The sequence below is a fragment of the Gekko japonicus genome, unplaced genomic scaffold (assembly GCF_001447785.1).
Source record: "Gekko japonicus isolate JY-2015 unplaced genomic scaffold, Gekko_japonicus_V1.1 scaffold3333, whole genome shotgun sequence".
Classification (NCBI taxonomy): domain Eukaryota; kingdom Metazoa; phylum Chordata; class Lepidosauria; order Squamata; family Gekkonidae; genus Gekko; species Gekko japonicus.
The window spans coordinates 78872-100666 of NW_015168144.1; the positions used below are offsets into that span (position 1 = coordinate 78872).

General features: G+C 50.6%; 1 protein-coding gene across 1 annotated transcript in view; it reads left to right on the plus strand.

Moving 5' to 3' along the window:
• Positions 1-17099: 17099 nt before the first annotated feature.
• MSRB1 (methionine sulfoxide reductase B1) overlaps positions 17100-21795 on the plus strand; it is a 10751-nt gene continuing 6055 nt past the window's right edge. The window contains exon 1 of the mRNA XM_015414943.1: positions 17100-17208. Within this exon, the coding sequence (XP_015270429.1) occupies positions 17100-17208 (109 nt within the window). The remainder of the gene's footprint in view (positions 17209-21795) is intronic.

A 21795-nucleotide genomic window follows, 5' to 3' on the forward strand; every position in this document is an offset into this window, starting at 1 on the left:
GTTTCACATCCTCACTGATGCTGAACCTAAAAAGCCAGAAGAAATTTTAAGAAATTTTTTGGAAATGGCGGAAATGGACAAATTGATGCTAATTTTGAAAGGACAACCAGAAACCACATTTGAAAATACACGGTCGAGATTTTTTAAGTGGCTGGAAGACTACAATAAGTAAATTATACAGACATTCAAAACTTGTTAAGGACATATAAAGTACAACTTTGATATGTTTGCAAGTGGTATACATAATGATATAAGGTGGAATATATAAATGTATGATAAATTAGGCATGAGTTCGTCAAAGAAGGAATTGTAAGAATAATTTCCCCTCTTTTATGCTTGTTATGTCTTTAAAATTAAAAAAATTGATAAAAAATAAAAAATGAGGAGACGGTTGGACATTTAGGGAGGAACCCACCACCAGATAGATGCCTATGGAACAGACAGATACTTCCAGCTCTTAAGAACCTCATGGTAGAAGCGATTCTGCTCCTTTAAGTTTTCTGTGTTGCATCCACAAGACCATAATAGCCACACACACACACACCAATCCTCCATCTAAGCTGTGGAGTCCTGTGAGCAAAGATTCTGCTTTGTGAGCGACTGGCATTAAGGTTGTGAGCGAGCGATTTGGCTACTGCATGAATCAGTTTGTTCTGGAGCCCTCCTTCCTGAGCTAAGACAAAAATGTGTGAGCTGGAGGCTAAAAAACTGTGAGCTAGCTCACACTAACTCAGCTTAGAGGGAACACTGATATACATATATACACACACACCTACACCAGGGGTTTCCAACAGGGTGCCGGTTGACACCCGCAAACACCCTTCTTGGTGCCCACCGAATGCTTTTAAAAGATGGGAGGGACAAGCTGGTTATCTTGCTGCAGCATGGCTTCTAGTTGGCCACTTGGCTAGGCAGGTTAAAATAACATTGTTTCAGCTGCCATCACAATGTTTGTTTTATTCTCTCTCACTCATCTTTCCCGGTATATATATATTTAAATTACCCCTCTTCTCTGCACTTAAATCCCCTTTGTTTGGCTCCGCCTCCCATGGCAGCCATTTTGCCTGCAGGGTCAAAAGTTTGGGTTCCCCTGACCTACAGTATATATTATCTGTTTTAGACCAATTTTGGGGGAGGCGCTGAGAGAATCCTGCAAGAGATCCTTTAGATCCTCTCGAGACAATGACAGTATTTTGGGGAGATGGGACGACTTGGAAACCAGTTTAAGTCTCCGACTGGTGGAGCCCACCCCCCATGATGCTCCTCCAGGGGAGAGGCCGTGGCTCAATGGTAGGGCATCTGCGTGGCGTGAAGACGGTCCCAGGCTCAACTCAATCCCCGGCATCTTCAGCTAAATACGGATAAAGTCAGAGGTGATGTGAAAGACCCCCAGCTTGGGACCCTGGAGAGCCCCCTGCCAGTCCGAGTAGACAATACTGACCTCGATCGACCAAGGATCTGATTCACCTTCACGCGTGTCTGTGTTTTTTTGCAATGCCGAACTTCCAGGTTTAAACTCCGGCAACGGAGCAGATTTCACCGGCAGCTCGCGGCTCTCCCGAATTGTTTCCCATCGATACTTTTAATCAGCGCGCTTCCAAATAAACCATGTCAGGTATCGAAATGATACTCCGCGTTGGGGCGACTACTAAGCTTTATAGCAACACGATATATTGTCGGCAGAAGGGATTAAGGAAAACAAATCTTCTTACTCGTGTCATCGCCAAATGGCATTGCATCCGCTGATTGCCAAGTACTCAAGATTATTACTGGGGGGGGGGGGGGGTTTTGGTACTGTGTGATTTGTAATTGACTTTAATCGAAGAGCGGCTCATGAACTGACCCGTTGTTTTAAAAATCTGTATGCTTTCTCCCCCCCCACCTCCCCCCGCAATACGTTAAAAATACGGTAAGTTTGTAGGGAGAGGTCATCTCCCAAGAGAAGACACCGGAGTTCCCCTGACCCCTGTCTGTTACCTTCTCTTACCCCTCTCTTTTTTATCTAGTGTCTAGATCATATAACCTTCAGCCGCCCGAAAGACAAGAAATAATAGAACCTGTCTCTTCTACGGTCTCAGCACTCCTGTCCGCTGTCAATCTCGCATTCTGCGGTTTCTAAATATCCTAAAGGCGGCCTTCATCTCCTGAGAGGTTATTAACTTTCGGAAAGCCCGATCGATAACACAATAATGATACAGTCCAGATTTAGAAAGCTCATTTCATCCAGAAGGAACTCAGAGTACACAGCCGTGTGTAGGAGTCGCTGAGAATGCAGCAACCCGCCTGGGGGATGAGGCCATCTGGTTGTGATAGCAATATGGGGAGGGAGAGCATTTAGTAGCAGATGCCGGAGTTGTCCGGCAAGATCCTAAGCTGTTCATGTTTATCGGTTTTGCAGATCTTTATAGTCAGGAGCAATGCTTCCTCTAAGCTGTGGAGTCTTGTGAGCAAAAATTCAACTTTGTGAGCGACGGGCATTAAAGTTGTGAGCGAGCCATTTGGCTGCTGCATAAATTAGTTTGCTCTGGAGCCATCCTTCCTGAGCTAAGACAAAAACCTGCGAGCCGGAGGCTAAAAAACTGTGAGCTAGCTCACACTAACTCAGCTTAGAGGGAACACTGGTCAGGAGTTTCCCTCACTGATTTGCACTTGGTAGGACAAGTTTGAAGGGCTGTCATGTAGAAGATGGAGCAGATCTATTCTCTCTTGCTCCAGATTGCAAGACTAGATTACAAGGGAGTCGATACCGGCTAAATATCAGGAGAAACTTCCTAACTGTAAGAGTGGTTGAGCGTGGAACACACTGCCTCGGGAGGTGGCGGATGCTCCTGCGCTGGACGTTTTCAAATGGAGGCTGGATGACCATCTTTTGGGTAGGTTGTAGGGCTATCTTTCGGCCATGCTCCTGCAGAGTGCGGGGGGTTGGACTGGATGACCTGCAAGGTCCCTTCCAACTCTACCATTTTATGATTCTATGATTCTATGACATCGAACGCTAAAATTAATCCCGTACCTTCCTCCGCTAGCCTCAGAGAAGGGGCGTATTAGCGACTCTATATCCACCCGCTCCTAATTTAGACACTTTCCCCCTTTGAAGAATGCTTAAAATACGTCCTAATTTGAACCGGAGCTCTCTAGTTCTCAGCCTGGAAATATCCGCTTGCTGCCCTAGGACCTGAAAAGCTGGAGTCAAGAAGCATCACCTTTGCTGAAATGTTCTCCTTCCAGTGTTGGAATACCAGTGAACATTCCGTGACGTCACAGCAAGCTCTGCCTGGTATGAGCAAAGACAGGCCTCCAAAACAAAGCCGCTAATGCAAGCTCTTCCCCGCTGTGCGCTGGGGAGGGCGTTCTGGTCAGATCAGTCCACCTTCACTCTGAACTGTGCATATTACGGAGGAACATTGGCTTGGAGATCTGAGGCCTGGGGAGGCGGTCAAAGAGCCGTCCCCCCCTCCTCTCTCTTCCCCAATTGCCATTCAATTAAACAGTGGTGGCAACTCTAAGGAACAGGTCAAAGGTACAATTAGAAGGGAAACCGGCAGGAGGTGGAGGAGTAGAGTTCCCCCGTTGGGAAACTCCTGGAGATTTGGGGGTGTAGCCTGAGGACGACAGGGAACTCAGCCAGGCAGGGCTCTTTTTGCAGAAAAAGCCCAGCAGGAACTCATTAGCATAATAGGCCACACCCAAGAGCAGAAAAGCAGAAGCTGATTAGCATATCAGGCCACACCCCTGACAGCATAGCTCATTAGCATATTAGGCCGCACCCCCATGTTACCAGAAGTGTGGTCATCCAGCCACACGCACCTTTTGCTTCTTATTCTGTTTACCTTGTTTGTTGTCAAAACCCAGGGCCTTTTTTTTTGTAGCAGGAACTCCTTTGCATGTTAGGCCACACACCCCTAAAGTAGCCAATCCTAATGAGTTTCTGCTCTTGGGTGTGGCCTATTATGCTAACGGGTTCCTGCTGGGCGTGGCCAACTCGGGAGCCAGCCGGAGCTCGGTTCCTGTGCGTTCCTGCCCAAAAATACCCCTGCAGCCAGGACTAATGCCACAGGGTCCACCCTCCAAAGCATCCATTTTCTCCGAGGAACTGATCTCTGTAGTCTAGAGATGAGGTGTAATTCCGGGGGTTCCCCAGGTCCCACCTGGAGGCTGGCATCCCTGCCTGGCGGCCATGTTGAACACTGAACGTGACCCAATGAATATCCAATCCCGCCAAAGCTCCCATAGTAGCCTTACTCTTAAGACGCCACCAGGAATGTTCCCTCTAAGTTGTGGAGTCTTGTGAGCAAAAATCCTACTTTGTCAGCTCCTGGCATTAAAGTTGTGAGCGGGCGATTGGGCTGCTGCGCAAATTAGCCTGCTCTCGAGCCGTCCTTCCTGAGCTGAGACAAAAATGCGTGGGCCAGAGGCTAAAAAACTGTGAGCTAGCTCACACTGACCCAGCTTAGAGAGAACACTGGCCACCAGCCTCTTCTGTTTTTCTATTTTTAATGACTGCGATGCAGACCGGCTTTTCCGCAGTCCCGTAACTTGAATCCTGAGTGAATTGCTGGAACGGCTTTGGCCTTTGGCACCGCACTGAAAACTTAATTTCCAGCAGCTCCTCCTCCTCTTTTTTTTGCTAAGGAGGTCCCCTTTAGCTCCAGGCTGTTCCAGTTCAGTTTTTTCCCTTCGCTCAGAAGGGACCCTTGCGTCCGAAAACTCCCTCGTCTAATTATCCTCACTGAAAGCTTAATTGCTGCCGGGATTTGGTACCCGGTCTGAAAGCTCTTCTCCTTGCCCCTCGACAGAGGGCAGATCTGAACACGTCGCAAACCGAAACTGGTTCAGTTCAAATAACTTGCCTTTCTCTCTCCCCGAGGAGTCCTGGGATGGCACGATTCAAAAGCAAAGAAGGATGTGTGTGTTCATTTGGCTAGAGATGTATCAAAACCAACAACTGGGCCCGTAGCTGCAGTGGGGCCTCATGGGGCTCAGCCCCACAACTTACTGCCAAGGCCCCCTGAAGGATATGTGTGTTCGTTTGGCTACAGTTTAACACATAGGGTTCACTGCCACAGGAGGTGGCGGCGGCTACAAGCATGGACGGCTTCAAGAGAGAACTGGATAAACATACGGAGCAGAGGTCCATCAGGGGCTATTAGCCACAAGGTATAGATAGGAACTCTCGGTCTGGGGCAAGGGATGCTCTGTATTCTTGGTGCTTGCAGAGGGCAATAGTGGGAGGGCTTCTAGTGCCCTGGCCCCACTGCTGGACCTCCTGATGGCACCTGGTATTTTTGACCACTGTGTGACACAGAGTGTAGGACTGGATGGGCCATTGGCCTGATCCAACATTGCCTTCTCTTATGTTCTTAAACCAACAACTGGGCCCGTAGCTACAGTGGGGCCTCTTGGGGCCCAGCCCCCCAACTTACAGTCAAGGGCCCCTGACTTACCAACCAGCCCAGGCCCCATGACTTTCCGTTTTTAATTTTATTTTTCACGCCTCTCTCTCTCTCGTGCCAAATTGTTTGGGAATGGAGGGAGGATGCATTGTTTATTCTGGCTGAAGAGTGTGAAGAGTGTGTGCGTGCGCGTGCCCCACAAGAAAAAAAAACTGCTTCACAAACTAAAAGATCCTGCTTACGGCCTGCCAACGACAATCCTAGTACCCCGTTTCCACGAAAATAAGACCTACCCAAAAAATAAGCCCTAGCAGGATTTCTATGCATTTGTGGTATAAGCCCTAGTGTGTCTTCTTGAGAAAAAATAAATATAAGACAGTGTCTTATTTTCGGGGAAACACGGTATTACGATCTTACTGTTGTCATGGAAGCCCGTTGCATGTTAAGAACTGAAAATTCCCTCACCACCTTCCCACACGCGATAGGTAATGCCGTGCACGCCATGGCACTTTTAGTGTTCACGTACGAGCATTTACACAAATGCACACGAGGGTTAGGAGTCCAATGTTCCCTCTTAGCCATGGAGTCTTGTGAGCAAACATTCTACTTTGTGAGCTACTGGCATTAAAGTTGTGTGAGCGAGCAATTTGGTTTCTGCATCACTTAGTTTGCTCTGGAGCCCATCCTTCCTGAGCTGAGACAAGAATGTGTGAGCCGGAGGCTAAAATACTGTGAGCTAGCTCACACTAACTCAGCTTAGAGGGAACACTGGACTTAGGACGCAGGGATGTAGCTACAGTGGGCCCCCTTTCTTAAAGGCACAGCCCCACAAGAATTAAAAAAAAAAACCAGAAGAGTTTGGTGGCATCTTAAAGAGTAAGGCTTTAGTATGGGAGCTTTGGTGGAATTAAATATTCATTGTGTCATGTTGAACGTTCAATAGGGCTGCCAAGTGGGGGCGGGTGGCGGGTAAACCCCCGCTTTGGAGGCCTGATTTCCGCCGCCGCAGAATTGGGCCCCGGGGGGAACTCCGCCCCCCGAAGCGCAGCGTGGCCGCGTTACCGGAGGTGACGCAACCACGTTGATCACGTTGGGGGAAAACTCTATGGTTTTCCCTCCGACGATCGGCGCCCTCAACGTGAGTGACGTAGCGCGTCACTTCCTGTGACGTGCTGGCGGCGCGCACATTGGCAGAGAGCTCCTGAAGCCCGGCAAGGCTCCCCCGCCGGTAAGAGGAATCAACTTGGCAACCCTAACGTTCAACATGGCCGCCAGGCAGGGATGCCAGCCTCCAGGTGGGACCTGGAGATCCCCCAGAATTACAGCTCATCTCCAGACGACAGAGATCAGCTCCCCTGGAGAAAATGGATGCTTTGGAGGGTGGACTCTATGCCCCACTGAGGTCCCTGTTCTATCCCAGCTCCATCCATAGGGTGGACTCTATGGCACTGCATCCCACTGAGGATTTATATGTCCCCCCCCCCAGAAACAGAGATTCTGGAGTGTAGGGGAAATTGGCTGCTCTGTGTAATGTTGCCAACCTCCAGGTGGTGACTGGAGACCTCCTGGGATAACAACTGATCTCCAGGAGACAGAGATCAGTGCACCGGGAGAAAATGGCCACTCTGGAAGGTTGATTCCGTGGCACTATAACCCCATTGAAGCCCCTCCCCTCCCCAGACTCCGCCCTCCTTAGGCTCCACCTCCCAAATCTCCAGGTATGCCCCAACCCAGAGCTGGCGGCCCAAGCGTGTGTTCCCCCCTCTCAAAATTAAAAATTCTGAAGGGCAGGGAAAAATCTGCTAATCCATGGCAGATGTGTGCACACAAGGGTTGCCAACTCCGAGCTGGAGGATTTCTGGATATTTGGGGGCGGAGCCTGAGGAGGGCGGGGTCTGGGGAGGGGAGGGTGTAATGCCACAGAGTCCACCCTCCGAAGCAGGGGAAACCCATCTCTGTCACGCGGAGATCAGTTGTAATCCCAGAGGGTCTCCAGCTACCCTTTGGTTTGGCAACTTGAAAGCACACAAATTAACGTTTTTTTAAAAAAGAGCCAGTTTGGTGTCGTGGTGAAGTGCGCAGACTCTAATCTGGGAGAACCGGGTTTGATCCCCCACTCCTCTGCTTGCAGCTGCTGGATGACCTTGGGCAAGGCATAGTTCTGACAAGAGCTGTCCTTGAAAAAGAGCCGTTTCTGTCAAGAGCTCTCTCAGCCCCGCCTACCTCACAGGGGGTAGGGGAAGGGAAAGGAGTTTGTAAGCCGCTCTGAGACTCCTTTGGGTTGTGAAGGGCGGGGTATAAATCCAATCTCCTCCTCCTCCTCCTCCTCCTCCTCCTCCTTCTTCTTTCTTCCCAGCCGTTCTATCCAGGACCAGGACGTACCACGGACAGATGCCAGGAAGTCAGGAGTCCTCTCTTACAAATAGGTGTCCCTTGGCGTTTATAAAGCAGAGCGGTGACATCTATCTGAGGTGGAGGTTAATGTCCACACAACGTTTCGGGGCTGCAGCGTTTGGGCATGCGCCCTCTCGCCGGAAGGCTGGCTGTGGCAGGCGTCTCTGGTCTCACCTTCGAAGGCTGAAAGGGTTCGTCATCTGCCCGAGCTAAAACTGTAGGGTGAGCAGACACCTTTTCTACCACCACCACCACCCACCACCTCCTCCGCCTCCTCCACTCTCAGCCTTGAGATGTGTCTCAGCGTGAAAACGCAGCTAAGAAGTTGCCAAGAACAACCTGGCTCTGAAATCACACTGAAGTGGGAATTGTTTTAATGCAATGAAGCTTTAAAAAAACCCCTGCATTGAACAGATTTGAGACCTTTCTAAAGAACCCCACGGTCCACAGATGGACAAAGAAAGGCCCGGGGCTCACTAGCCTGCATTCATAGTGTCCTGACCCCACTGGTGGACCTCCTGAGGGCACCTGATATTTTTGGCCATTGTATGACAGAGAGTGTTGGACTGGATGGGCCACTGGCCTGATCCAACATGGCTTCTCTTATTTCTTATTTCTGGGGCAGTGATGCTCTGTCTTCTTGGTGCTCGGGGGGCCACAGTGGGAGGGCTTCTGGAGTTCTGGCCCCACTGGTGGACCTCCTGATGGCACCTGGGTTTTGACCACTGTTTGACCTAGAGTACTGGACTGGATGGGCCATTGGGCTGATCCAACATTGGCTTCTCTTATGTTCTCATCCAGCCTTTTTACCTGGCCTGCATTCCGTTTAACAATCTACCAAAAGTAGGGTTCCCAGGTTGCTCCTGGCCACCAGCAGGGGAAGGGGAGGGTAGGTTTGCCAGATCCAGTTTGGGGGACTCCTGGAGATTTGGGGATGGGGACTGGGGTGGAGGGGGACCTCAGTGGGGTACAAGTCCACAGAGTCCACCCTCCAAAACATCCCATTTCTGCAGTGGGAACTGATGTCTATAGTCTACAGAAACCAGACTATAGAGACCAGTTCTCCTGGAATTAAGGGATGCTTTGGAGGGTGGACTCTGTGGCATTGTGCCCCACTGAGGTCCCCGTCCTCCCCAGTCCCCATCCCCAAATTTCCAGGAGTTTCCCGACCTGGATCTGGCAACCCTTACCTCCCCATCCCCTGCTGGTGGGGATGTGGCCCAGAACCTGAAAAGGTTAGTCAAATAGAAAAGAGGGCCAACAATAAAAGCTTAATATATCTGTAACAGGGGTCATTTCCTGCAGGAGCGCACAGGAGCGGAGCTCCGGCAGTAAAGAGCCCAGGGGGCGGGCACATGCAACAAGCCCCACCCCCTGTTCCCAGCAGCCCTCAGTCAGAGCAAGAAGAAGCCAGGTAAGTTGCAGAGTTTCCCCTGCCCAAAACAGTCCAGTGGCACCTTTAAGACCAAGTTTTATTCAGGTACAAGCTCTCCCTCCTCTGTGAGGGCAGATCTGCAGGTTCCCCCCCCCCCCGCAGGCGGGTCCCCCCCCCCCCCGCCAATAGCTAGCAATCCAAAACAGTCCAGTGGCGCCTGAGCGGTGGGTGTTGCCTTCTGACACAATTCCGGTGATGTCAGGGGGTGTGGCATATGCAAATATGTCATGCTAATGAGTTATGCTAATGAGCTCCTGCACCTCTTTTTCTACAAAATGACCCCTGCAGTACAGTACAATCATACAGATATACAATATAAATACAAGAAGGACCAGAAAAAAAGTGGTTCCAAAATGAAACCACCAGGCACAGAATAAACGTGCCTCCGAAGATGCAATCACATGCCAAGTGGTGTTTCACGGGTCATAACTTCTGGTCCGGAAAGTGCCTTCCTATGATTGTGTAGCCAAAGGGTCCTCAGTCCCCAGGCAGAGCAGACAAAATGCCCTTGCAGAGCTGCCAAATGCGGCTCCCTGCCATCTCTCTGCCCCGCAGCCTGGCTCTCTCCGATGCTCCGGCACTCTCTTCTCCGGTGTTGCGGAGCCGGAGAGGGAAGAGGCCGCCCCGGCCGTCTCTCCGCCATCGGAGGCACCTGCCACAGATAATAAATCCCGCTCGGCGCCGAGCACGCACCAGGGGAGCGCTACAGAAATCTCTCCGGGATGAACGGCTGACCTGATTTAAAATGGCAGCACCTAGAGGGCAGGGGAGGCGTAGGCCGCCTGCTCGACTGCACGGGTTTCGAACCTCTGAGCCTGTGTCAGGAGGGATATCGCAGAGCTGGGAAAGATGCGGCGAGCAGCTGTCAAAACACGCACCTCTGGCTGCGAGGAAAGGGGGAAAGGCTGGGGTTTGGGGGGGGCAAAAGGTGAAGTGAAGAAAGCTGGCAGGAAGGAAGTTGATTCCTTTGAAATGTGGTGCCGGAGGAGAGTTTAACGGATCCCGAGAAGAAGAAGAAGAGGAGGAAGAGGAGGAGGACGAAGAGGAAGAAGAGGAGGAGGAAGAGGAAGAAGTGGAGAAGAGGAAGAAGAAGAGGAAGAAGAGAAAGAAGAAGAAGAGGAGGAGAGACTGGAGTTATACCTCACCCTTCCCTCGGAGTCTCAGAGCGGCTTACAAACTCCTTTCCCTTCCCCTCCCCACAACAGCCACCCTGTGAGGTAGGTGGGGCTGAGAGAGCTCTCTCGAGAACTGCCCTTGAGAGAACAGCTCTGAGAGAACTTGTGACTGACCCAAGGCCACACCAGCAGCTGCATGTGGAGGAGGAGTGGGGGAATCAAACCCGGTTCTCCCAGTTTAGAGTCCGTACTCCTAACCATTACCCCAAACGGGCTCTCTCTCATCCAAAAGGCAAAATCAGTGGGTTCTAGACCAAAAAGTCAAGCCTGAACGCTCCCTAGAAGCTAAACTGAGGCTGTTGTACTTTGGTCACATTATGAGAAGACCGGGGTTCCTGGGAAGGATGCTCGGAAAAGCGGAAGGGGGCAGGAAAAGGGGAAGACCCGACAAGAGATGGAGGGACTCCGTCAAGGAAGCCCCAAAGGCCCTCCGTTTGCAAGGCCTGAGCCGGGCTGTTATGAGAGCTTGTTATCCCTGTTATTGTGTCAGCCCTGGCTCTCTGTGACATCACAGCAGTTCAGCCAATCCCTGCCGTTGGCTTCATCACACACACATAAAAACATAGGAACACAAGAGGAGCCAATGTTGGATCAGGCCAATGGCCGATCCAGTCCAACACTCTGTGTCACACTGTGGCCAAAAACACCAGGTGCCATCAGGAGGTCCAGCAGTGGGGCCAGGAGACTAGAAGCCCTCCCACTATTCATAGGGTCTCCGTAATTTGGAAGGGCCTTAACATACACACATACAGAAAGGAGAAGGAGGAGATTGGATTTATACCCTGCCCTTCACTTGGAGTCTCAGAGCAGCTTACAATCTCCTTCCCCTCCCCACAACAGACATCCTGTGAGGTAGGTGGGGCTGAGAGAGCTCTCTCGAAGACTGCTCTTGAGAGAACAGCTCTAAGGGAACTTGTGGCTGACCCAAGGTCACCCAGCCTGCTGCATGTGGAGCAGTGGGGAATCAAACCCGGTTCTCGCAGATTAGCGTCCGTGCTCTTAACCACTACGCCACACTGGCTCTCTGGTAGGCCTCCGGTGCACAGTACGTGTTTTTTGTGCTATCCTTAACTGTTTTGTGCAATGTCTGGACCTGGGTTTAGGCTTTCTGCAAAACACTTTGTTTCCGGAAAAGTGAGGTGAGAGGCTCTAAATAAGTAAAAGTTCCTCTGACCTTGGCTGCCAGCACAGCAAATGTCCTCTTGGCAGCAGACGGAAGCTAAAGAGTATGATTGCTCAGGCAACGCTCCATCCCTGGGCAGGAGAGGTCCTCTCTTCCCTTTCTGCAAAACACTTTGTTTCCGGAAAAGTGAGGTGGAGAGGCTCTAAATAAATAAAAGTTCCTCTGACCTTGGCTGCTGACGGGACCAGCGCAGCAAATGTCCTCTTGGCAGCAGACAGACGCTAAAGAGTATGATTGCTCGGGCAACGCTCCATCCCTGGGCAGGAGAGGTGCTCCGTGGTTCTGCCTCTCTCCTGGACTGATGATTCTTAAGAAAACAGACGCAATGGGCAAAGGAGGTGGTTTTGAAAGGGCTGGGACCAATGCTCCCTCTAAGCTGTATGTGGTTCTGAAACCGGATCTCCGGTGTTTCTGCCTCTCTCCCGGACTGATAATTCTTAAGAAAACAGAAGCAACGGGCAAAGGAGGTGGTTTTGCAAGGGCTGGGACCAAGGCTTCCTCTAAGCTGTGGAGTCTTGTGAGCGAAAGTTCTACTTTGTGAGCTCCTGGCATTACAGTTGTGATCGAGCGATTGGGCTGCTGCATAAATTAGTGTGGCTCTGGAGCCCTCCCTTCCTGAGCTGGGACAGAGATGTGTGAGCCGGAGGCTAAAAAAACTGTGAGCTAGCTCACTCAGCTTAGAGGGAACACTGCCACTCACTCTCTTGTCAACTAACCTACCTTGCAGGGCTGTTGTGAGAGTAAAAGGGAAGAGAGGAGAATGACGTTGTAAGCTGCTTTTGTCGTGGTTGGAGAGAGAAAAGGGGTATAACTATCTAAACAAATAAAAGCAAAACCACAGCAAGGACTTTGTAAGAAAACAGGGTACATAAGAACATAAGAGACGCCAATGTTGGATCAGGCCAAAGGCCCATCCAGCCCAACACTCTGTATCACACAGTGGCCAGAAATACCAGTGCCATCAGGAGGTCCACCAGTGGGGCCAGGACATTAGAAGCCCTCCCACTGTCGCCCCCCCCCCCAAGCACCAAGAAGACAGAGCATCACTTGCCCCAGAGTCCCTATCTATACCTTGTGGCTAATAGCCACTGATGGACCTCTGCTCCATATGCTTATCTAATTCCCTTTTGAAGCCATCCATGCTTGTAGCTGCCACCACTTCCTGTGGCAGTGAAGGGTGTTATCCAAGAGCTATGCTCCAGCATTCTCTAGGCGACTGGAAAGGGGCCTGTGGACGTACAAGCGCACACCCTCAACACAGGTCTCTGGAGGGGCAAATCATGCCCTCCTACCCAGCTGAAGTAAGGGCAGTTCAGCATTTCTACTCACTCCGCAAGACCTCCGACGGCTAACATTAACTGCGCTAAGCCTAGATGAACTGCGTAGCTCTCTTCTCGGCAAGCAGATTTTGGCAAAACCATCATACGTCGCAACGTCCACGCTGAGCTGAATATCCAAGGAGAGGAAGCAAACAGGCATGAGCCATAGATGATATTGATTGCCTAAGGTTGCCAACTCCAGGTTGGGAAATTCCTGGATATTTTGGGGGGTGGAATTGGGGGTGGAGAGGGAACTCGGCAGAGACGTGATGCCGTAGAGTCCACCTTCCAAAGTTGTCGTTGCCTTCAGGGGAACTGATCTCTGTCATCTGGAGAGGAATTGCAATTCCTGGAGATCTCCAGGCCCCACCTGGAGGCTGGCAACCCTGTCCAGGTGGCACCAAAGTCCTGTTTCAGAGTCTGGGTAGAAATTCCTTCTCTGTAAGGCTACTCAGCCAGGAAATTCCTAGTGAGTAGGGACCGCCTCCAGTAGCTGCTTCGTATTTTCCCTTCTAGGTCATAGATAACCAGGATCATAGAATCATAGAATGTTAGAGTTGGAAGAGACCTTGCAGGTCATCTAGCCCAACCCCCTGCACTCTGCAGGAGCACAGCCGAAAGATAGCCCTACAACACACCTGAAAGATGGTCGCCCAGCCTCCGCTTGAAAACGTCCAGCGAAGGAGCATCCACCACCTCCCGAAGCAGTCCGTTCCACTGCTCAACCACTCTTTCAGTTAGGAAGTCTCTCCTGATATTTAGCCGGTATCGACTCCCTTGTAATTCCCACCCATTAGATCTAGTCTTGCAACCCGGAGCAAGAGAGAAGAGATCCGCTCCCTCTTCTACATGACAGCCCTTCAGATATTTGAAGACTGCAATCGTGTCCCCTCTAAGCCTTCTCTTTCCCAGGCGAAACAGACCCAACTCTTGCAGCCTTTCCTCAGTAGCATTCCTTGGGCAACAGGCAAATAATGTTTGTTACTAACTGCTACTAACAGTTGTGGAGTTATCCGCGACGCCCCTCCGTCCTTACAAAAAAGCGGCTTTCGGATTTTGGATGACTGAAGGCTGTCTCCTGTGAAAAACCAAAGACTTGGTTTTGTTTGATACATGGATTATGGCACTACATTCATTCTAGATTCAAAGAGATCCAGGTGGGGTCGCCGTGTTGGTCCGAAGCAGCAGCACCGAGTTTGAGTTCAGTAAAACCGTTGAGACCCACAAAGTTTCATTCAAGGCGTAAGCTTTCGTGTGCACGAAAGCTTATACCTTGAATGAAACTTTGTCAGTCTCAACGGTTTTACTGAACTCAAACTCTGTTCCCACTCTCTGTTCTTCCGTGGCTGTCGTGTATCTTTAACAGAAATAGGAGTTCTACGCGGCACATGGGAAATGCCCCGGAGCTGTATGGTCTTTTACACCTGAAAATGTAGCATCGAGCTTTGTGCAAAAGGGAAGGACGCCTCACGGTAAAGGATCAGGAAAGAAAATTGTGCATTTCAGTGGAGCCCCAGTACCTCTTGGTTTTCCTTCCCTTCCCTCCCTTGTAACGGCCAGCCAGTTTGCTGTAGTGGCTAAGTGTGCGGACTCTAACCTGGGAGAACCCGGTTTGATTCCCCGCTCCTCCACATGCAGCCAGCTGGGTGACCTTGGGTCAGTCACAAGTTCTTTCAGAGCTGTTCTCTCAGGAGCAGTTCTCGAGAGAGCTCTCTCAGCCCCGCCTACCTCACAGGGTGCCTGTAGTGGGGAGGGGGAAGGGAAAGGAGATTGTAAGCCGCTCTGTAACGCATTTGGTCTTCAGTTGTAAAGTTTTTACCCATCATTTATATGTATAGTGGACAAGCTTTTACAGTCTGATCTTAGACAAAGATATTCTTAATCAGGAAAGTTTTAACACGTGTACACCTTAATAAATATTTGTACTTTTTAATATATATATATGGTTTAGCTTAGCCCTATTTGGTTCATAGCCGCTCTGAGACTCCTTCGGGTAGTGAAGGGCAGGGTATAAATCCAGTCTCCTCCTCCTCCTCCTCTCTGGTGTCTCTCCCGCCTCTATTGTCATCCTGACTCTGGAAATTTCCTTTGGAAGCTCCTGGGGGCAGGGATCTAATTTTTCAGCAAGGTGGCGCTGACTGGACTCAACATTTCTTCTACCAGGAAACAAAGTCTCCCTGACTTCTCCTTTTGCATAACCCTCGTTCTCTACCCTTCTATCACCCCGCGGAAGGGCACGTCAGAATGCAAAGTCTCCCCCTCCCTTCCAAACTTTCTGTGCGGCTCACCTGATCAGCCTCGGAATGCGCCAGCGGAGAAGGTGCCCGGCAAAGTCTCCTGCCCCCGTGCCAGTTCTTCCTTTGGGAAGCCGCCTTCCTGGCAGGAGAGAGATGTCTCCATCAAGCCCAGGGCTGCCCCGGCATGCCGCAATCCCTCTCTGTCCTGTTTATCTTCCAAACTCCAGCCTGTGTCGAGCGGTCCAGGGGGAAAGCGGAAGGTGCTTCTCCTTGGCACCTGTGTGGCATCGATGCGCCACAGCCCCCGTGTGCAGCCAGAGACGACCTCGTGCAGGTGGAGAGCAAGGACTGGGGACTGGACTGGGGACTGGCAGGGTAAGGAAATCAAAAGGAGAGGGCCGAGTCCGTCAGGTCACTTTGCAGCTGGCTTCGGAACCAGACTACCTTCTCTGCGCCAGTGGCATGAGCTGAAAAGAGCCACGGGTACTCGTTCCTGCCCCCAACCTCTCCTGCGGCGGGACCAGCGTCACCCTGCCTACCAAACGGGTTAGCCCTTTAATTCCCCGACACAGATTCTCGGTCGTTATAAATGCGTGCCTCCCGGTGCGCGCAGAGCAGTTTTATCCTCTTACCACAGAATATCGATGCCCCCGTTTGTCTGTCTGCAACGGAGACCGTGCCTTTTCGCATCTAGCTCACTTTCGGTGCACAGTGGCCTCTTCTAAAGCCCAGGGCGTCAAACCAATAGCACAAAATGGTAAGAACGGCACAAAATATGAACCTACCTGCAACAGATTGGGTGCCTCATTTCAGGTCTTCCATCTGAATTTCCCTCCACCCTTGCGCACTCTCTCTCCCCCCAACAAAAGTTAGCCCGGATAGAAGTTGTCACAGATCACAGAATCATAGAGTTGGAAAAGACCTCCAGGGTCATCTAGTCCAACCCCCTGCACAATGCAAGAAATTCACAAATACCTCCCCCCCACATCCCCTTATTCTGTTTTGCAAAGTCCACCTTATTTGCAAAGTCCACCCTCCAGCTTATTTAAACATACTGCACTCTTAATTCACAATAGGTGTTCTTACTTGCATCATACCTCTAACACATCATTTGTAATAGGTGTCACACCCAGACGTAGGCATAATAGCCACTATTCTAGAACTACATCTACGATCTGCTGCCCTAGTCTATGTCAATCATCACTGTCAAGCACGGCAATATATACTCAGATCCTGCTTATTCAAAGTATTTCACCTTATCGTAAATGTTTGTTTGTTCTGATTTACTGAAAAGTACGACTCGTCAATGGTCCCTTCTAAGCTGTGGAGCCCTGTGAGCAAGAACTCTACTTTGCGAGCGACTGGCACTAAAGTTGTGAGTGAGCGATTTGGCTCCTGCGTAAATTGGTTTGCTCTGGAGCCCTCCTCCTCCTCCCTGAGCGAAGACAAAAACGTGTGAGCCGGAGGCTAAAAAACTGTGAGCTGGCTCACACTGGCTCAGCTTAGAGGGAACACTGCTGTAATACTAGTCTCTCTGTCATAAGCAACTGTACGGTGGTTTGAGAGGGTAGTGACTGACATTTTCATCGATAGAATTAAATTTAAATTAAAAAAAAAAACCACCTCCCAAGGTGCACTCTAGCTGCGTACCCTTTGCCCCCCCCCGAGCATAACACGTCAAACACACTCACAGGGACTGCGGCGGAGGTCTCGGGTGGGCTCCCTTTCGGCGGCCTTCCTCCGGCTTCCCGTGGCCGTGTGCTGATCCCTTTCACGTGGTGCAGCAGATGTCGGCAGGAGATTACCTACCGGCCTGGACAGGAGGATCGCCGCTTGATCCGACCCAGACTTAAGCTGGAACGACAACGCTGCTCCAGCCATTCCTGTCCTGACGGGGGAGGAGGCAGGCGGTGGGAAATGGGGAAGAGCACCGCAGGCCGGCGTCAGGGACACAGTGCCAGGGATGCTGGGGAAGCAGCGGCATCCTCCGCTCCTTCGGCTGCGGAAGATGCTGCGGCAGTGGTCCAGCGGCAGGGAGGAAGGGAGGCCGCCCAGGGAGAGGGCCTTCCCCGGTAGGCTGTGAGCAAATCCACAGCCAGGGGCTGGTTCATCTCCATGCTGCCTTGGAGTGTGTGTGTGTGTGTGGGGGGCAGCAAGAGCGATTGGTGTGCAACCAAAGGATCCACGCACATGCGAGCACGCCGCCCCCCCCCCCCCACCCGCCCCCAAGACAATGGCTTTGCAAAGGGGATAAGAAGACAGAACCACAGAACTGCAGGGCCAGGCGTCGGGGCCCCCAAACCCAACTGTGACTAGAACAAAGAGGCTCCAAACAGCATCTCTTCTCCTGCCTGCAGGTTTTCAAGAACCCCCCCCCAATCCCATGCCGAGCCCCCCTCCTCCATCCCTGCCTCCCCCATGGATACCACAAAGCAGAGCTGGCCAATGGTGGCAAAGAGGCGGGGCTTCCTTCCCCCCATCCTTCCTGCAACAAGGGGTCGGTTCAGGACAGCTGCGGATACCCCCCTCCTGGGAACTCAGATCCTTGGCCTGGGGGGGTTCACAGTGTCGGGGAGGGGCAGGTCCTCTGCAGTGTTCATTGACAGGTCCTAAGAGAGAAAGCAAAACACAAACGGGGATGACTGGTTAGATGGTATAAAAAACTGTGAGAGCACTATAAACTTCGCAGTGTTCCCTCTAAGCTGAGTGAGTGTGAGCTAGCTCATACTTCTTTTAGCCTCCGGCTCACACATTTTTGATCAAATCAGTCGATCCTCAAAGAAATCCACCCTGACTGTTCCCTGGAAGGCCAGATAATGAAACTGAAGCTCAAATACTTTGGCCACCCAATGAGAAGGGAGCACTCACTGGAGAAGACCCTGATGCTGGGAAAGACTGAAGGTCAAAGAAGACGGGGACGGCAAAGGATGAGATGGTTAGACAGTGTCATCGACGCAATGAACATGAAATTGAGCAAACTTCAGAGGACAGCGAAAGACAGGAGGGCCTGGCGGGATCTAGTCCATGGGGTCGCGAAGAGTCGGACTCGACTGTGCGACTGAACAACAACACACATTTTTGTCTTAGCTCAGAAAGGAGGGCTCCAGAGCCAACTAATGTATGCAGTAGCTAGATTGCTCGCTCACAACTTGAATGCCAGCAGCTCGCAAAGTAGAATTTTTGCTCACAGGACTCCACAGCTCAGAGGGAGCATTGACCGTGACGCAAGCTAATTCTATTGTGTTTGGGGAAAGTGTGCGCGCACACAAAAGCTCATGCCTTGAATAAATCTTTGTCGATCTTTTTTTTAATTATTATTTTTACAAAAATAACAATAATAGCAGTGAATATACCAATTCAGGCTCTTCAGTACAGGTAAAAGATACACAGAACCGTGTTCATGTTTTAGCTAGTTTTCAAAACATTCACTAAAATCTTTCCATTATCTTACGGGTGAGTTTCCGTAATATCGTCAACCCAAGTAAAGTATATCAACAACTTAAAACCACTTTCAAAAGTATAATAAGGTTTTATAATAATTATTAACTGGATAAGACTCCATGTTGTGTCAAATAATCTACAACAGGATACCATATTTTAATAAAGTTGTCTTCCTGTTTTGTGGTTTGGTTCAGTTTGGTGTAGCGGTCAAGTGCGCAGACTCTAATCTGGGAAAACCGGGGTTGATTCCCCACTCCTCCACTTGCAGCTGCTGGATGACCTTGGGCAAGCCACAGTTCTGTCAGAGCTGTTCTTGAAAAGAGCAGTTTCTGTCAGAGGTCTCTCAGCCCCACCTGCCAATACGGCTGACCGCCTGAATATACCGCATATGTTATGGTAAAACAATTCCATCCAACATATAGTGAATTAATAATAGATATATTGTTAGTTTGCTTCACGGTGCTACTAAGGGAGGGCAAAGCCTCTCTCCCACCCCCACCTGTCTTCTTGCTGATATTTGTCGGACTAGTATCTGAAGGTCCCGAGTTCGAATTTTCACTTGTGCTATGGAAGCTTGTTGGGTGACCTTGGGCCAGTCACACACATTCTCTCAGCCTCGCCTACCTCAAAGGGCGGTTGTGAGGATGAGATAGAGGAGAGGCAAATGACGTAGGCCACTTTGAAACCCTGTTGGGGAGAAAGGACGGGGTATGAATCAGTGTTCCCTCTAAGCTGAGTTGGTGTGAGCTAGCTCACAGTTTTTTTAGCCTCCAGCTCACCGATGTTTGTCTTAGCTCAGGGAGGAAGGCTCCGGAGCAAACTAATTTATGCAGCGGCCAAATGGCTCGCTCACAACTTTCACGCCCGTAGCTCCCAAGGTAGAAACTTTGCTCACAAGACTCCACAGCTTAGAGGGAGCATTGGTATGAATGAACTGAATAAATAAAATAAATTTTTAAAACAGTCCGGCCCGGTTATTGTTTCTGTGGTCGCCGTTGGTCGCTGTAGCTGGCCACAATTCTTTCTTTCTGTCGTTCTGAAAAGCGTGCCCTTACTGTATGTCGGCTTCATTCCAGGGTTTTTTTTTTAGGATGGTTAATTCTAACTATAGTTATGGTTTTAATTTGGATCCTTGAAAGCTGTCTTGGGGGCAGTGCCCTGTGAGGCTTGGGTTGCCAGCCTCCAGGTGATGACTGGAGATCTCCCAGTATCACAACTGATCTCCAGGCGACAGAGACCAGTCCCCCCTGGAGAAAATGACCACTGTGGAAGGTGGAGTCTATGGCATTGTACCCCATGGAAACCCTTTTCCTCCCCAAGCCCCACCGTCCTCAGGCTCCACCCCCAAATCTCCAGGTAGTTCCCAGCCCAGAGCTGGCAACCCAACTCAGGAGTAGGCAAGCTGCAGGCTTTGAGCCAAGCAAGGAGCTGGGCAGCTTTTCCCACTGGTGTGCCTTTCACTTAGAGTTGCCAGCTCCTGGTTGGGAAATATATCAGGAGATTTTGAGGGTGGAGCCTAAGGAGGGCGGGAGCAGGAACTCCTTTGCATGTTAGGCCACACACCCCTAATGTAGCCAATCCTAATGAGTTCCTGCTGTTGGGTGTGGCCTATTATGCTAATGAGTTCCTGCTGGACGTGGCCAACTCAGGAGCCAGCCGGAACGCCGTTCCTGTGCGTTCCTGCCCAAAAATAGCCCTGGTATTAAGCCATTACAAAATACAAAAGAAGAAGAAGAGATTGGATTTGGATTTATACCCCGCCCTTCACTATCCAAAGGTGTCTCAGAGCGGCTTACAAACTCCTTTCCCTTCCCCTCCCCACAACAGACACCCTGTGAGGTGGGTGGGGCTGAGAGAACTCTGACACAAACTGCTCTTTTTCAAGGACAGCTGTGCCAGAGCTTGTGACTGACCCAAGGTCACATCAGCAGGTGCAAGTGGAGGAGTGGGGAATCAAACCCGGTCCTCCCAGATTAGAGTCCACACACTTAACCACTACACCGAACTGGCACTATACCAAAGACACCATAGCAATAATAAAAATTACCACCATTAGAATCAGATTAAAACTGACTACGAATTGTGCTAATAAAAAGGCTAAAACAGATTTAATCAGGTAACCATCCCCTTAGTCTTAGATCTAATTTTGGACGCTGCTAAAACAAACAAAAGTGGACTCCACGGCATTATGTAACCCCTTGAAGTCCCTGCCCTCCCCAAGAGTTGGCTGCAAGAGTTGGACCCTAAGGAAGAAGAAGAAGAAAAAGAAGAGGAGGAGGAGGAGGAGGAGGAGATTGGATTTATAGCCTGCCCTTCACTTGGCGTCTCAGAGCGGCTTACAAACTCCTTTCCCTTCCCCTCCCCACAACAGACACCCCGTGCTCCCTCTAAACTGAGTTAGTGTGAGCTAGCTCTCAGTTTTTAAGCTTCCCACTCGCATATTTTTGTCTTCGCTCAGGAAGGAGGGCTCCAGAGCAAACTGGTTTAAGCAGTAGCCAAATGGCTCCCTCACAACTTTCACGCCAGTCGCTCACAAAGTACAATTTTTGCTCACAAGACTCCACAGCTTAGAGGGAACATTGCTCACGAGACTGTCGCCCCCCTTCCCACCTGGGGGAGGCTGCAATTGAGTGAGAGTGGACTGTGGGCTCTCTCAACAGCAGTTGAGGGAAATGCACTCTGTACATGCCCGGAGGCAGCTGCTCTAGATTGCAGGGTGGCAGATCGCAGCAGGGAGAACTTTCGGACTCTTCTTGCTGTCCTGGTTATCTAATAGCAGAGGGTCTTCAGAATCTACAGGGCTGCCAAGAAGGGAGCTCGAACAACACTGGGAAGAGGGGCAAGTCACCCTGAGGACTAGAGTTGCCAACCTCCAGGTGGTGTCTGGAGTTCTGCTATTATGGAGAGGCAAATGACTTAGGCCACTTCGAAACCCTGTTGGGGAGAAAGGGCGGGGGTATGAATGAATGAATTGAATAAATAAAATAAATTTTAATAGTCCGGCCTGGTTGTGGTTTCTGTGGTCCCCACTGGTCGCTGTAGTTGGCCACCGGGAGTGGGGCTAGTCACCCTGAGGACTAGAGTTGCCAAACTCCAGGTGGTGTCTGGAGTCCTGCTATTATGACCAATCAGCGACAAGAGATCAGTTCAGGGGGGGGGGCGGAATGGCCACTTTGGAAGGTAGACCCTGAGGCAGTTACACCCCATTGGAGTCCCTC